The sequence below is a fragment of the Lutra lutra genome, chromosome 10 (genome assembly GCF_902655055.1).
Source record: "Lutra lutra chromosome 10, mLutLut1.2, whole genome shotgun sequence".
NCBI classification, from domain to species: Eukaryota; Metazoa; Chordata; class Mammalia; order Carnivora; family Mustelidae; genus Lutra; species Lutra lutra.
The window spans coordinates 73,169,200-73,184,987 of NC_062287.1; the positions used below are offsets into that span (position 1 = coordinate 73,169,200).

A 15,788-nucleotide genomic window follows, 5' to 3' on the forward strand; every position below is an offset into this window, starting at 1 on the left:
TCCAAAATATGGCAAAGTCAGGGGATAGAAGAAAATATTTTGGATTTAGTTAACTATAAGCTCAGCCCAAGTGGATGGGACAATGTGGTCACCAAAAGAACTGACTCTTCTCCTCTGGTCAGATGCAGTCATTCTTGGGACAACATTTATACTTGGGCACCCCTATAACACAGTCCTAAGGTGTCTTTTTGTATGGGGTCTCCCTGCCCTGCTCATCTCAAAACACATCCTCCCATCTGCAACCCTCTTCCTCAGCTATTTTCCTTTTTTTTTTTTTAAAGATTTATTCATTTATTTTAGAAAGAAAGAGTCGGGGGGAGGAGCAGAGGGAGAGAAAATCCCAAGGAGACGCCACACTGGGCATGGAGACCGACTTGGGGGTCAAAGCAGGGCTCGATCTCATGACCGTGAGATCACGACCTGAGCCAAAACAAAAGTTGGGTGCTCAACCGACTGAGCCACTCAGGCGCCCCTCCCCCAGGTATTTTCAAACAGCTTGTTATTTGTGGACTTTCTGAAGTATTGATGTATTAATTTTTAACAGACCATATATTACATAATGTGCCACAGTACACGAGGCCTTCATATAGTTAATAGACAGCAGGAATTAAAATTTAAGAAAAATACACAGAATAGCAATTGAAGATTGGGAAAACTAAAATTGAGAACCAGCCTAGGTTTATTTTATTTTAGTGGTACTTTCAGACCAGCTCACAGACATTGGGGAACCACTGAGGTCCTGGAGGAACACTATTTGAGAACCACTACTTTACTATACAAGCATTTCCATTCTTTTCAACAACTCCCTCATTAACAGTGTTTTGTTTTTTTTTTTTCTCTCTGGCCACAATATCCAGTCCTTCCACTCCTCCCTCTTCATCTTTTCTAGTTCTACTCCCTCCAAGGGGCCCCTGCAGGGTGTATGGCCGGTAGACTCAGACATACCCTCATTTATACAGCAAATCATCAGGAGAACGTGCTATGTGCTGGACTCTGCTTTAAACACTGGTGATGAAATGATGACCAACCAGAAACAGGAATGGGCTCACCTCTTATGGGGCTTCTAATCCAATCGGGAGAAGATAATCAAATCCACTGAGTTACACACACGATTATAAATTGAGATGTTGGCTAGCAAAGAGCAAATTGATACAGGCACCAAAAGGGCAAATATCAAAGGCAGTGGTTTGGTGCTTCCAACAAACAAGCTGAATCACCTTTATTAATAAAGTTACATAATCAACCCCAGGAAGTCATAGGGAGACAGTTTTCACAAGTATGCGGGTGACTTCAATGTCATGATAAACCCAGTACACAAGCTTAAGTAAACAACCCAATTTCACAACACAAACACCGTAACAAAAGTAGTTTCCTGTATGGTCTCAAGGTTATTTGTCAGCAATCTTCCAAGTATTAAAACCAACCTGTCTTGTTATAAAGAAGTCATTTGATAGTCTTAGTCAACAAACTTAAAACTTTATAATGACAGGATATAAAGAAATACAGATTTAATGAAATTTTATGGTAACCTAGATGTATATTTATTCTCTATGTATTATCCAAGATGCAAGGCCAGCTGATACTTTTTCTCCAAGCACTGTGTCAACAGTCTTATTCAAGATTCTTCAATAATTGGGGAACTAAGGCTTGTGACCTCTGGCTTCAGACCAACTTCTGACCAAGTCCAATTAAAGAATTTGGGGTAATTACCTGTTTCTTTATATGTGCAGTAGGTCAAGTCCCTTAGTGTCTCTGAACCTCAAGTTCCCCATCTGCAAGATGAAACAATAATAGGGCCAATATCATAAAGGTATTGTGAGAATTAAAAAAGAAAATACAGGTACAGCACTCAGCCTGGCATACAGCAAACACTGGAAAACAATTGTTGTTATTAATCCCAAAAGTAGAGCTTCCAGGACATTCATTGAAACAGAAATGTGATCTTTATGTCATGCTTCAGTAAAGAATTTACATATTTATTTACCAGATGAATTAATGTTCTTTTTAGCTCTCACAAAAGCAGAAACTCTTTTTGGCAATCTATCTGGAGAGCAATTTGTGAACCATAAATACAGTAATTTCCTTTGGTCTAATCATCCTACTTCCAAAAATGTTTCCTAAAAAAAATAATCAAAGATGTAGGCAGAGATTGTACAGAATATGTTCATTGCAGCATTATTGATAATAGCAAAACAATGTACATATTCAACAATTTGGGAAAATTAAATAAACTGTGGTGAATTTAGATTTTAAAACTTGAAACATGCATGGAAAGCAACTGGAAGGAAATATACCAAAACATTCAACTGTAATTCTCTCCAGACTGTGGCATGCTAGGCAATTCCTATTCTATTGTTTACTTGTTCATATTTTCCAAATTTTTCATAATGAATACATGTTACTTTCACAAGGAATAAGGTTCTTTTTAATAGCCTCATAGACAAATTTTTCCCCTAAGCTCTGTAAAACACCACACTGGGATGGCAGAATCCTGAAGTGGTAAAGAATTGGAGAAAAATCATCTCTCCACCCTCTACTGTTCCCAGCTTCCTCCTGGACGACTATAACAGCTTCCTAATTGTTCTCCTTGTCCCCAGTACTGACTGTGCCATCCCATTTCCCATACTGGTTGCTGTTAAATGAGACTTATATGGTGAAAATTTGCTGGTTTGCTCCAGCTGCAAATCTTCCTGGTTCCCCATGGACTTCATCACCAATTTTTTTTTTAAATCTCTTCCAACTGAGTGATTTCATATATATATATGTACATATATATATATGTGTGTGTGTGTGTGTATAAAATATTGTATATTTAATTTAAATTCAACTAACATATAATGCATTATTTGTTTCTGTGATTCATCAGTCTTATTTAAAACCCAGTGCTCGGGGTGCCTGGGTGGCTCAGTGGGTTAAGCCGCTGCCTTCGGCTCAGGTCATGATCTCAGAGTCCTGGGATCAAGCCCCACATTGGGCTCTCTGCTCTGCAGGGAGCCTGCTTCCTCCTCTCTCTCTGCCTGCCTCTCTGCCTACTTGTGATCTCTCTGTCAAATAAATAAATAAAAAAAATATTTAAAAAAAAATAAAATAAAACCCAGTGCTCATTACAACACACACCCTCCCCAATGCCCATCACACCGTTATCCCATCCCTCCACTTGCCTTCCCTCCAGCAACCCTCAGTGTGTTTCCTTTGAGTAAGAGTCTCTTATGGTTTGTCTCCCTCTCTGGTTTTGTCTTGTTTCATTTGGTCATCAGTCTGAAACTCCTTAGACCACCACAAGCCAGTGCCAAAGCACATGTCCTACCACTCTCCCTGGCACCCTTTGCTCCAGCCATACCTACACACACCCCAACTCACCATACCTACGCACACTCCCGCCTTTATGTCTTTGCACATGTCCACACTGCTCTGCCTGGGAAACCTGGCCTGCTCTTCAAGCTGTCCGATGCTCCCCACCTCAGTCCTGGTTTCCCTTTGGCTACCCTTTCTTTGGTGCCCCTTTTCATCACAAGTCCCCATGGTTACTTACTGATTTGTATGCTGTGTCCAACACAAATGTTGTCAAACTTCAGTATGCATACGAATCCTTTGGGGGGAGCTTGTTAAAACACAGATCTCAGAGCGACTGAGGCAGAACTCCTGTGTGAAGTTCCATTACCTGTGCGTTTAACCAGCTTCCCAAGGGACTCTGATGCACTCCCAGGTCTGTGAAGGTTGAGAAGTCCCACCCATCTTCAGAAGAGACAGTGCCCAAGTGATTCCAGGCAGACAAATACCCACTAGGAAAGGAAGGTAAGCATTCTATACGGAGCACTGATTTCAGCATCAGCGTGTTATGTGCCTTCTGCACTTTTCTCATGAAACTCCCACCCAAAACTCTCTGAGGGAATTATTTGTTTCCACAAAGGAAACTGACACTCAGAAAGATTCAGACGTGTGCCCTGGAGAAAGTGGTGGAGCTGGGACTCTAACCAGGAACTGCTGGCCTCTGTGAGAGCCAGTGCTCTCTGGGTGCCCCATTCTTTATAGGGCACCATGCCTGCTGCTGGCCTAGAAGAAGGGGGAAAAAAATCAAGGTCATACAACCCTTGACACTAGGTTGAAGTCTATTTACAGGTTTGGCCTCAATCCTGAGATTGCTTTCCATTTTTAGGGTTAAAATGTTTTTTCCTTTACTAAATGAGAGAGATGGTAGTTGATTGCTTTCCCTTTTTTAGTCTTTACGTGGCAAAATAAAAAACTGATGGGGCACCTGGGTGGCTCAGTTGGTTAAATGACTGCCTTCAGCTCAGGTCATGATTCCAGGGTGCATGTGTGGGGTGGGGGTGGGGGTCCCCGTTCAGCGGGGTGTCTACTTCTCCCCCCTCCCTCTACCCTTCCCCCTGCTTGTGTTCTCTCTCTCTCTCTCTCTCTCTCAAAAAAAAAAAATGCAACCCCTGTTCACTGTCCTTTTTTCTTAAATTAGACTTGTTCTGGAAATCTTAAAATGTGGTACTGCTGATTTAAATGAGTGGGATCATCTAGGGTTTTTTTTTTCCCTCAAAAACTGTCCTCTTGCTCAAACCCCAGATATTTCTCCTTTCTTGTTTCTACTTCCTCATATTAATATCCCAACACTGAGGAAGAACAACTCAAAAGCACAACCCAAAGAGTTTAGGGTTGGATGGAAAGGGAAGATGGAGTGGGACTGAGGTTGGCAAGACAGCTGAACTTGAGTAACCCCCACATGAGGATTGACAAAACACTTGGACTTCACAGAGCTAGGGACTCTAGAAGCTTGGGCATTAGAGCTCATCTAATCCCACATACCCCATTGAGATCAGGGATCCCTCCTGGGGCATCTCTGGTATTGAACCCCATTAGAAGACCCTTTGTTTTGTATCTTTACAGTCAGAGAAATCTACATAGGTCCAATGGCCTCATGATCCCCTTGTCAAAAGACAAAGGAAAGGAAAGAGGAACAGAAACCCAGGTGTATCTGGCTCCAAGCCCAGAAGTCAACCAAAGAACCCAGAATGTCCTTAGTGACACTGACCCACATACTATCTCAAAAGAGCATTAAAATTTAGAACTGAGTGTCTGGAAAGAGGAGTCCTGCTAAAATCTCTATCTTTTTCCTAAAGGCTCCAGGAGCAGACCCGTATCATAGGCTACATCAGGTACTCCAGAACTCACCTGAGAGGCCCACATGGGCTCCAGCATGACAGAGGCATTCTGGAATGGATGTCTTCAGAGGATGAGTGATACTCAGATTTCAGAACCTAGGCTGACTCTTGTAAGCAGAGAGGCACTTGTAGGAATGTCCTGTCCTGGGATGGGGGCATTGAACCTCACACAGACCATGAGCTGATGGAGCACACAGTCGGGAATGGAGAAGGGTCATTGTCCTCTGTCTTCAAAGCTTCTGACCCTACCACAATGGGGAAGCAGAACCACCATCTGTCATCTGTTCTAGGGAGGAGGCAACCAAACACAGAGACCGCAGATCATCTGTGGAGGCGTATACTTCTCTGGGTGAGTGTGCTTTTCTTGTGAGTGTGCTTGGCCCTGGGTATATTTGGGTTTAGCAAGATATATCTATTTGTGTGTTTGCTTCCTCTCTGGTTCTCCTTTTTTATCCCTCTCTCTTCAATATCATATCCCCCAGGGTTTGGTCTGGCCCCTTTTCTCTCTTTCCTCAAGACCTTTCTCTGGTTAATTTCATTCACATAGCTTTCAATATGGCTACGAATTCCAAATCTATATCCCTGTTTTCACCTTGGTCCTGAGCACCAGATTTGTATCCAAACACCTTGATTTTTTTGACACACATCCAGCTTGCTCCTAAGAACTCACCAACTCCCCCACATTATTATCAGAATATCTGAACTTGCCACACCCTCTTGAACACCTCTTCATTAATGTCTGATTTTCTTCCCCAGATTTACAGGTGGGGCAGCTGTGGGATGGGATGTGGCAGGGTGGCTCTGAGAGTTGGTTAAAAGTGTTCTGGGAGCCCGGAACAAACATGGAGAAATTAACAATGGGTCAGGAATAAGGTAAGCAATTGTCTACGGCCATACTACAGTGAACATGCCCGATCTCATCTGATCTCTCAAGAATAAGGTAAACAATTTAGAGCTGGATTACAATGCCAAGTGGAGCAAACCAGATGAGAACAAAGCATCTGGTGGCAAAACCACGGGGGTCAGAGATGGAGGAAAAACTGGGTTAGATGAAGCCCCATAGGAAAAAAGTGGCCCAGAATGATGGTCGGTCACCATTCCTACGTATTATCCATGTATCTGGCACGTGAGATCTGGGGACAATCAGAGAAGCTAGGGAATAGTAAACACCTAGCTTACTGTCATCTATAGATCGAGACCAGACTCCTCAGCCAGAATATTCAGATCCCCTCTGACCTGGATCATGCCTATTTCTACAGGATCATTCTTCACTTTCCAGGTCATGCCACTACTGCAGGCATTTCCCTGAATTCAGCGTGTCTTTTGTGCTCCTATGTGCACGTGCAATTCCCTCTGCCTAGAACATTACTGCCATTTCCATTTCCATTTACTCAGGAAAGACCAACTCATCCCTATGGAGTTAGCCCCAGCTTCCTCAGCATCTCCAGGCACAATGAATGTTTCTGACATCTTTCTGATATCACCCGAAACTTGCTTTTTTTTACCTCAGTTCTTTCAGTTGCTGTACTACATGATAATGGTTTACTTGCCTGCCTTAACTGAGCTGTGTGTCCCATGAGGACAGAGCCTGTATCTTACTGCCGTGTTTAAACCCCCACATCTAATATGGCAGGTAGCACATGGCTGGTCCTTAGTAAACAGTTGCTGGATGGATGGATGAATGGATGGATGGATGGATGGAGTCACATTCTTTTTTTTTTTTTTAAGATTATTTATTTATTTATTTGACAGACAGCGATCACAAGTAGGCAGAGAGGCAGGCAGAGAGAGAAGAGGAAGCAGGCTTCCCACTGAGCAGAGAACCCGATGCGGGGCTTGATCCCAGGACCCCGAGATCATGACCTGAGCCAAAGGCAGAGGCTTTAACCCACTGAGCCACCCAGGCGCCCCTGGACTCACATTCTTATCAGGGAGACAGACAAGTAAAGAAAACAATTACAAAGCTGTGAGGAAAAAGCCGTGCTAACAGGTCATTTTGGGTACACAGAGGAAGGAATGCCTGACTTCAGGCAGCCCTACCCCCCTTTCTGCTCCCTGCAATATGCAATTCAACATAAAAACACTAAACAGTAAGATAAAATTTTTGAGACAAACAGGAAATCTTCTCCCTAGACATGAAATGTCATAAGCGCTTTCATTTTGGGAAGGGGAGAACACCTTTGCTTTGTGGGTAACTCTACCAGTCAGGGTGCTTGTACCCTCAAGAATATAACAGAAGAGAATGTCATGGCTCTTGGTAGAGATGTGGGCAGGTTAAGGAAACCAGCCAGGACTGAAGGGGTACCCACCTAAAGACAAGCGACAGCAGGAGGAAGTTGCCCTGCCTAGGCCTGGGCCACGGAAGAGCCCAGCCACTGCCAGAACTTGAGCTCAGCCCAGCAAGCTGGTGGTGGTGGTGGTGGGGGATCCCCAATCACACCCTCCTTCCACCTTCAGATCTGCCTCTGCCTCTTGTTAACCAAACTCCATCAGGAGCCAGAGGGCAAGTGAGCCCAGGTGACACAATCATAGAGGTCAGCCTCTGGGGCAGGGGAGAGAAGGGCTGAGAATGGAACAGGGTAGTGAGAGGACAGAGAATAACCAGCACTGTGGGGAGAAATGCCTCTGCTTTGCAGGCGACCTATGTCTGTGATCATTGCCTGCTGAGGATGCAAACATTGATTCAGGCCCCGCAGATGACAAGTCTACATCTCGAGCTTTCTCTGTTTGGATATTTGTGTAGCCAAGCTTATTAAAATCTGTGCCCCTTAATTAGTAGGTCTGGGATGGGGCGAGGGTATCTAGGTTTTTAAAAAGCTTCCCAAGAAATTTTGATAGGCCTCACTTGTTGAGAACCACTTTTATAGCCCCATCCTCTCACTTTAGTCAACAGGGAAACTAACCTCTAGGGAAGTGAAGAAGGCCCGGACTTGTTCTCGCCCTGAGAATTATCCCTTAGATGACATTAAAGGGTTTGGCTGGAAAACAGACATGTTGGCACATGTCTCCCAGCCCCATTTCTCCATTTTTGGATGAGGAAACCCAGGCTCCAAAGATGGAGTGACGTGCCCAGTTAATAGAGCTAGTAAGTCCCAGAGAAGGAGGGACTAGCACCAAGTACAGTAGTTCTAACTTTCAATCCAGGCTTTTTTCTAGGCAGGACACTGTAGGAAGGGGTGTATATGTGTGGGGGGCACCAAGCCCTCTAGGCAGCAATAGTCTCCCATTCTGGTAAGGTAGGTCTCCCCACCGCCCCTGGCTAGGAAGAGAGTGGAGCAGGCAGAGTTCCCTGCCCACTGGGGCCCTACGCAGAAGGGGCCTGGAGGCGATGGGAGAAGGCTGTGTGTGACCCCCAATCCCGAGTCTTGATTCTCACTCTATTGCCTCTGCCTCTGAATCTCTGCTTGTCAATTCTATCATGAAAGAGGGCTGCTCCCCACTCCACTTGGGTGTCAGGTCAACACAGGCTTTGGGGAAAGCTGGGCTGGTCCCAAAAGAAAAAGAAAGGGGCCCATTATGGGAGGGGCTCACAGAAGGCAAGCTGTAGGCTTCTCCTGGCCCAGCACCAGGTTCGGATGCAGCAACAGTGTCAGCCCAGGATGTTTAAAACTCCTTGTTGGCTGCTAATTGAGGTCAGTTAGGGCTGGTTATCCCCTCCAACCCCAATTCCCAAAGCCTGGCACACGGCGCCTTCCCTCCTCCTGCAGAAAGACCACAGGCCATCCTTTAAGAAGTATCTGAAATATCTGTTTCTAGGATGCCTCCAGGATGACACCAGCATCCCACTCCTTCCCTGTCCTACACAACATGATGGCCTGGGAGGAAACTTAGAGATTATGCACTTATCTTATATATGAGGAAATCAAGCCCAGAGAGGGCAGCTGATTCACCCAGTCGCCCAACATGGACCTGGCAAATTGGAACAGAGATCCCTGTCCAGTTGACTACTTACCATGTAATTCCCACGGTTCTGATGAAGCCTGGTCACAAATGTGTCTGTAATGTGTCACAAATTAGTCTCTGTAATCTTGACACTCAAGCTTCTTAAGCCGTATTTTGGCAAAGCTAGTTCCCACTCGTGTGGGTCCTTAAGTATGCTCAGGTCTGCCTGAGGTCCTCAGGTCTGTTGTTCCTGGTGTGTTCTTGTATTACAGTTGTGTCTGGACTATGAGAGGCATGTACCTAAGAGCAATTAAGTATTTGTGGTGTGGAGGTGTGCCTGTCTCTGCCTCTCTTTATGTTGAAGGATGTGTGTCCACCTGCTGCTGGTGGTTTTAGGTCTACATATTTGTTTGATGCCTAAGAGTAATTGTGATTCTGTATGCTTGTATATACATGAGGACAATGGGTCTATGGGCTGCTCTGGACTTATTGAGGTGTCTCTTTTCATGTTGAAGGTGGTATGTACGCTGACCACTGTGTCCATTTGCATGTGTGTTTGTACACAATGAAGGCTGTGGGTCTAATTGTAACTATGTCTGCGTGTGGGGCGTGTGGCTGGCTCAGTCGGTTAAGCGGCTGCCTTGGGCTCGGGGTTGTGATCCCAGGGTCCTGGAATCGAACCCTACATCGGGCTCCTTGCTCAGCAGGAGTCTGCTTCCCCCTCTCCCACTCCCCCTGCTTCTGTGTGCACTCCCTCTCTCTCTCAAATAAATAAGTAAAATCTTAAAAACAAACAAACCCGATGTCCGCGTGAACCGCGTGTTTAAAGGCTGAAGGGAATCAGCTTTTTTTTTTTTTTAATTTTTTTATTTTTTCAGCATAACAGTATTCATTATTTTTGCTCCATGCAATCCGTGCCCTCTACAATACCCATCACCTGGTGCCCCCAACCTCCCACCCCCAACCCCTTCAAAATTCTCAGATCGTTTTTCAGAGTCCATAGTCTCTCAAGGTTCACCTCCCCTTCCAATTTCCCTCAACTCCTTTCTCCTCTCCATCTGGGAATCAGCTTTTTATCCCCGGGTTACGTCGTGGGCCCACGACAGGAATGTTTGACTCTCAGCCAACCTCGGTCTTCACTGGGGGTGGAGGGGTGGGGGGCGGTGTCACAGTCAGATTCCGGGATGCCCTGGCCCGGGCTCCCGGAGGGGCGGGGCCTCGGACGCCCCGCCCCCCGCCCTCTCATTGGCGGTGCGCGCTGTGACGTCCTGGGGATCGCAGACAGAAATCCCAGCGCCGGGCGAGCGGGAGGTATTGTCCGTGACCCGGAGCTTTGTTACGTCTTCGCCTACTCACCTGGCCGCGGGCGCGTCCTGGCCGCTGCAGCCCGGAGCGGAGTGTCAGCCGCTGCCGCCGCCGCTGCCGCCATGGTGTCCCCGGTCACTGTGGTGAGTGAGCGAGCGAGCGAGCCAGTGTCCGGCGCGGCCGGAGCCCACCGGCCTGGGGACTGGGCTGCGGCAGGCCAGGCCGTCGGGGGCCGAGGAAGCGCAGGGATCCCGCGGCGGTTGGCGTCCCCGGGCGGGGAGGCGGGCGCTGTCAAGGGTCCCGCACCCGAGACCCGCGGCGCCGGTCCTCCACGCAGCCCCCGCCCGCCCGCGGGAGGGAGGAAAACAGTGGGCACGTGACTCGGAAGCGTGACTTTGTTGATGTCTGTGTGTCCGACGCGGGTCGGCGGGGTGGCTGCCAGGGAGAGAGAGGCGACAGCAGCTGGCCGCCAGGTTCTGCGTGGGCAGACCACAGGGAGGCGTGGGAGAGGGCGGCAAGGGTAGGAGGGTGACTGGGACCTCTTGGGAATCCTGGCCAAACTTGTTTCCTCCCGCTCCTCATCCTATAAACAAGCCTGGGGCGAGAGAGGGGACGCCCCTGGGCCCATGCAGCCTTGGTAATGCGCTGGAGGAAGAGGGCTGCTCCTCTCTTGACCACTCTTCCTATTCAGACTTCTCAACTCGAACCTCTTTCTCTTTCCCACCCTTCATCTTCTAGTGTTGGATTCTCTCTGACTGTCAAAAGTCTCGCCAGCTGCTACTACTCTACGGCCTGTTTTTCCTTACAGGAAATATGGGGCTGGGGGAGGGGTATGGAGCAGACATTGATGTTTCCAAGGGCTGGCAGGTTGTTGCTGGGGAGAACTGGGGACTGCGGGGTTGTTCATCTCTCCAGTTTCCTTCTCTACCCATGCCCTTACTCCAATGAGCCTGGATGGGGGAGATCCCCATAGGAAGGAACTTAGTCGTCTTTTCTCCCTGCTCTCACCCCTGGCAGAGCAAGGGCAGGCTTGGACCCTGGACCTTCCTACCCATCTGCCTCTTCCCAAACTCCTCCGTCACAGTCTGATCAGTCCTTAGGTAATTGGCAGTCTGGGAATCAGTGTGTTCCCACAGCCTTGTGCTGGACAGCTCACCCAGCTAGAGGCACAATCATTTTGGGCAGAGTGTATGTATACAGGGAACCTCAGGAGTTTTGAATCGCCCACAGAGACCCTGTACCCGATGCCCAAAAAAGCGGGGAGCTTCAGGGGATCACAGATTCAGAATATTTGCAGTAACCCCCTCCCTCAGCTTGGAGAGTACCTGAAGTGGCCTCGGACATACCTTTCTCCCATCCAAGTACTAACCAGGCCCGACCCTCGGACATACCTTTCTTAAGCTGCCCTCCCCCCTCCCCCCTAATCCGGCTGAGGCCAAGTCAGCTGCTCCAACTTCCCCCTCTCCGTTCCACAGCCAGTCTGCTGGCTGCGGATCAAAAGCTGGAAAGAGAACCCCTCCCCTGCTTCCTGCCTCTCTTTTTGACGAACTCTTGAATTGCTCCTGTTTTCTTGGAAATGCGACTGACCAAGAGACACCCTGCCCCTTCAACTCCCTGATCCCTGAAATCGTCCTCTAGCCAGCATCCCTATCTCCTCTCCTCACTCTTGATGGTACCTTGAGGCTGGTACCTTTCGGGACAGCTGGAATGAAGGCTGAGGAGCAGGCCGGCCAAGGAGAGAGCCTGTGGGGGTTGAGGGCCCACTCTCACACATTCCTGGCACTCACCGGGTGTTGCCAGGGCCCTAAGCCTGTGCCCGGGCCCCACTGTGGAGGATCACGAGTTGGCTAGTGGCGTCTCTGTGGTTTCCTGCTGACTCCACTCCATTCCAGACAGCCGGTGGCTGATGCTGGCAGAGACGGGTTAGAGGGGCTTTGGGGAGGGACAGGGAGGAGCCAGGAAGGGAGAAGTGTTGCTTGCAGGAGGGGACTGTATCCCCAGATATGTTTTCTGCCTAGTGAGTGACCATTCTGGTCCTGCTTTGGGCCAAGAAGGTACACGGGCAGCAGAACAGTGGAGCCCTTCCCCTTCCTAATTGGTTAAGCCCCAGGGTGATGATGGGAATGTGCCTACTCTACTGGCTGGTTGGGACAGGCCAAACTGGGTTTCTGGGGGTCAATCCTCCCTGCTTGGGAGGCAGGTCTGGCTCTGGGGTATATGTCTGGGTTGAGGTTGCTGGCTCTGAACACCTCCGTGGGCTTCCGAGCTCCAAGTGCTGAGTGCTGCCCTTGTCCTGTGTCCTCCAGGTGAAGAGTGAGGGACCCAAGCTGGTGCCCTTCTTCAAGGCCACCTGCGTGTATTTTGTGCTCTGGCTGCCCTCGTCCAGTCCATCGTGGGTCAGCGCCCTCATCAAGTGCCTGCCCATCTTCTGCCTCTGGCTCTTCCTTCTGGCCCATGGCCTAGGATTCCTGCTGACCCATCCCAGTGCCACCCGCATCTTTGCGGGGCTCGTCTTCTCTGCTCTAGGTGATGCCTTCCTCATCTGGCAGGACCAGGGTTACTTTATGCACGGTCAGTTGCCCCAGTAGCTGCCTGGGAGGAATCCTGGGGCTGGGTGCTAGCGGGTCTTAGGTGGCCAAGGACTGGGGAGAGGGAGCTTTGGAACAAGAATATGGTGAATCTAAGGGGTTCTGAGGCCAAAGACTATGGGGCCCTTGTTGGAGGATTCCCTTGCACTGATCTGGTGATCAGTTCTAGAGTTTCTCAGGGGAAGGGAGAGTGTATCTTTACCTCTGTGCATTTCCTCCCACCCCTGAGACTTTCCAAAGCTGCTGGGTTATCCCCACACCCCCCTCCTAACCACGCCCCGCCCCGTTACTCATTACTCCCCTGAGCCCGCCCTCAGCATCCCTTCATCCCCTCTCACTCCCAGGTCTGCTGATGTTTGCTGTGACCCACGTGCTCTACGCCTCGGCCTTTGGCATGCGGCCATTGGCTCTTCGGACAGGCCTGGTGATGGCAGTGCTGTCAGGCCTGTGCTATGCTCTCCTCTACCCATGCCTCTCAGGTGCCTTCACTTATCTTGTGGGGATCTATGTGGCCCTCATCGGCTTCATGGGCTGGCGGGCTGTGGCAGGACTCCGGCTGGTCGGGGCAGCCTGGCGCTGGACCGAGCTGGCAGCAGGCAGTGGTGCGCTGCTCTTTATCATCTCAGACCTGACCATCGCCCTCAGCAAGTTCTGCTTCCCGGTGCCCTACGCACGGGCACTCATCATGTCTACCTACTATGCTGCCCAGATGTTCATCGCCCTGTCTGCCGTTGAGAGCCGGGAGCCAGTGGAAGACTACAGACAGACCAAGGCCAACTGAAGGGCCAGGGTCTGGTTACCCCTCTCTCCTTCTGGGGCAGGGGTCCAGAACCTGCAAGAACTGGGTCAGGATGGTTGTAGGCCTAAGCTGGAGGAGCAGATACCACCTGGAAAACGTACAAGTTTGAGGGGGTAAGCAGGAAAAGGATCTCTCTAGCAAAGCTCGTGGTCTGGAACAATTCTGAGAGCCAAAAAGAGCCAGCCTAATTCTCCTTGAGTCGGGGCCGGAATTAGACCTCTCCCCACCTCTAACCCCACCGGGACTGTCGAAGCCCCTCTGGAGGGTGATGGTGCTCCATGTCTTGACCTCCCCCCACTTCTACTAGATGGAAGAGTCTGACTTACACATTCCCGCTCTTTCTCATCTGTACAGAGTTGAGGGAAGAGAGAAGTTTGAGATGAGATGACCCAAGTCCAGGGCTTGAAGCCCCTTTTGCAGGCCCCTAGTTGGGAAGATTGGATGAGGATGGAGTCTCCCTTTCCTTCATCTATCCTTGTTACTTGAATAATCTCCATTTCTAAGTATTGGGTGGGAAGGTGTAGGGGCGTCTTGTTGAGGTAGGTGAGACTGGGGACTTCATTGGCCTGGGAGCTTGGGTGACCAAGGATTTAAATTGGTCCCATCTCTCTCAGGGGCTAGCCCAGAGTGCAGGCCCACCACCACCACCCTTAGACCCTGTCCCCAGGGCTAGAGTGAACCATGCCAAAGGAAGGGGCCAGCCTTTATGTATGTACGTGAGTCTATGTGTATGTGGTCTGTCTCCCAGCCTGTCTTACTGTGCCATCTGTCTCTGTTCTGCTGTCTAAGTCTTATAGGGAGAGGGCCTCAGGGAGTTGCTGAGTGGGTGCTGAGCCTGGCTTAGAGAGCTGGGACCCTACCCTGCCTCCATCAGTGCTTTTCTATCTGCCCCTTCTGCACTGGGAGCCAGAGGAGGGGGCTCCAATGACATTCTAGGGTCATAAGACCTAAGGCACATTCAATGCAAAAGGAGCAAGGATGGGACAACTCCATCCTTTGCTGCTCATGTGAAAAAAAAAAATAAAAACCAAGGGCCATTGGCTGTCCTCTTGTCCGCCTGTGTGGCATGTGCCTGTCCTGGAGGGCAGGGGTTGGGGGCATGGTGCCAGGGGCCCTGGATGTCCTTACATCTTGGGTCACAGTCCTGGCCAGTGCATCTTGGCACCAGGCGGTCTCCTGGCTCTGGTGACACGGAGCCTGTTGGAGTGGGTCTCACTTCCCCAGTCACGTGTCTGGGTGAGGCTGGTGTTCAGGACGATGGGGGATGGGTAGTATTTACTACCATCCAAGTTTCTCCTTGATACATTCCCCTGCACACCGGTGCCTGGCACCTTTGGTAAGTCTTAGTTACCCGGTGTCCTCTCCGGCTGCCCACCTCCTCCCAGACCTGCTTCGCGCTCCAGAAAGATCCATATTCCCTTCAAGGGTCTCCTCTCTCCTTGGACTGTGGGCTCAGTTAAACAGCAGGGAGGAGGGAGATTAGATTGGTTGATTTGTACTTTAGATGGGAAGCCCAGACCAAACAATGGAGTGGAGTCACTCCACTCCAGGCGCATTTGCATCTTAATGGGCAGTACCCTGACCCAGAAGCCGAAAGGGAAGCTTTGGGTAGTGGTGAATATGTCCTTAGTGGAGAGGTTGTGGAGTTGTGGGGACTGGAGAGAGGAGGCTCAGTCCCATGTGGGTGGTGGGTGAATCAGTGATTTCCAAACTAGAATTTTTACAGAGACACCTGGTGGGGGACAGTGAAAGAATAAGTAGAGGAGGGAGGCTCAGAGGTCCCCCTATCCTTGTTTGAAGTCCAGTATTTATGATTTTTTTCTTTTAGAGGAAGAATTCTGCTATAAAACCTAAATTTGAAACCTACTGAGCTGGATGACCAATTCCTTCTAGCTCTGAGACGCACTAAGTGTCAAATAGTGGGAACCCTGGATAGTAAAGAGGCAAGGCCCTGACCCCCTCAAACCCCAGAACTCTGATGACAGACCTACCTCGTGAAAAAAATGGGAGGGAGGGACCTGGAGCAGGATGAAGTCTATCAGGCCT

The 15,788-nt window shown here is 49.3% G+C and overlaps 1 protein-coding gene across 2 annotated transcripts; it reads left to right on the top strand.

The window, feature by feature from the left end:
- The first annotated feature begins 10,369 nt into the window (after window positions 1-10,369).
- TMEM86A (transmembrane protein 86A) lies at window positions 10,370-14,794 on the top strand. Of its 2 annotated transcripts, none has more exons than XM_047691152.1 (3): window positions 10,370-10,498; window positions 12,662-12,926; window positions 13,288-14,794. In XM_047691152.1, exons 1-3 carry the CDS (start codon window positions 10,478-10,480, stop codon window positions 13,722-13,724), a joined length of 723 nt encoding a protein of 240 aa, XP_047547108.1. In that variant the 5' UTR covers window positions 10,370-10,477; the 3' UTR covers window positions 13,725-14,794. The 2 variants fall into 2 exon arrangements, with proteins under 2 accessions (XP_047547108.1, XP_047547110.1); XM_047691154.1 differs by having other exon boundaries at window positions 12,662-12,881.
- Window positions 14,795-15,788: the final 994 nt, after the last annotated feature.

What these genes read in the sequence shown, in the direction of transcription:
- TMEM86A (XM_047691152.1), top strand. Translation starts at nt 10,478, where the DNA reads ATGGTGTCCCCGGTCACTGTG. An exon ending in TGGTGTCCCCGGTCACTGTG is followed by an intron (nt 10,499 to 12,661) that starts GTGAGTGAGCGA and finishes TGTGTCCTCCAG; the next exon opens with GTGAAGAGTGAGGGACCCAA. An exon ending in CCAGGGTTACTTTATGCACG is followed by an intron (nt 12,927 to 13,287) that starts GTCAGTTGCCCC and finishes TCTCACTCCCAG; the next exon opens with GTCTGCTGATGTTTGCTGTG.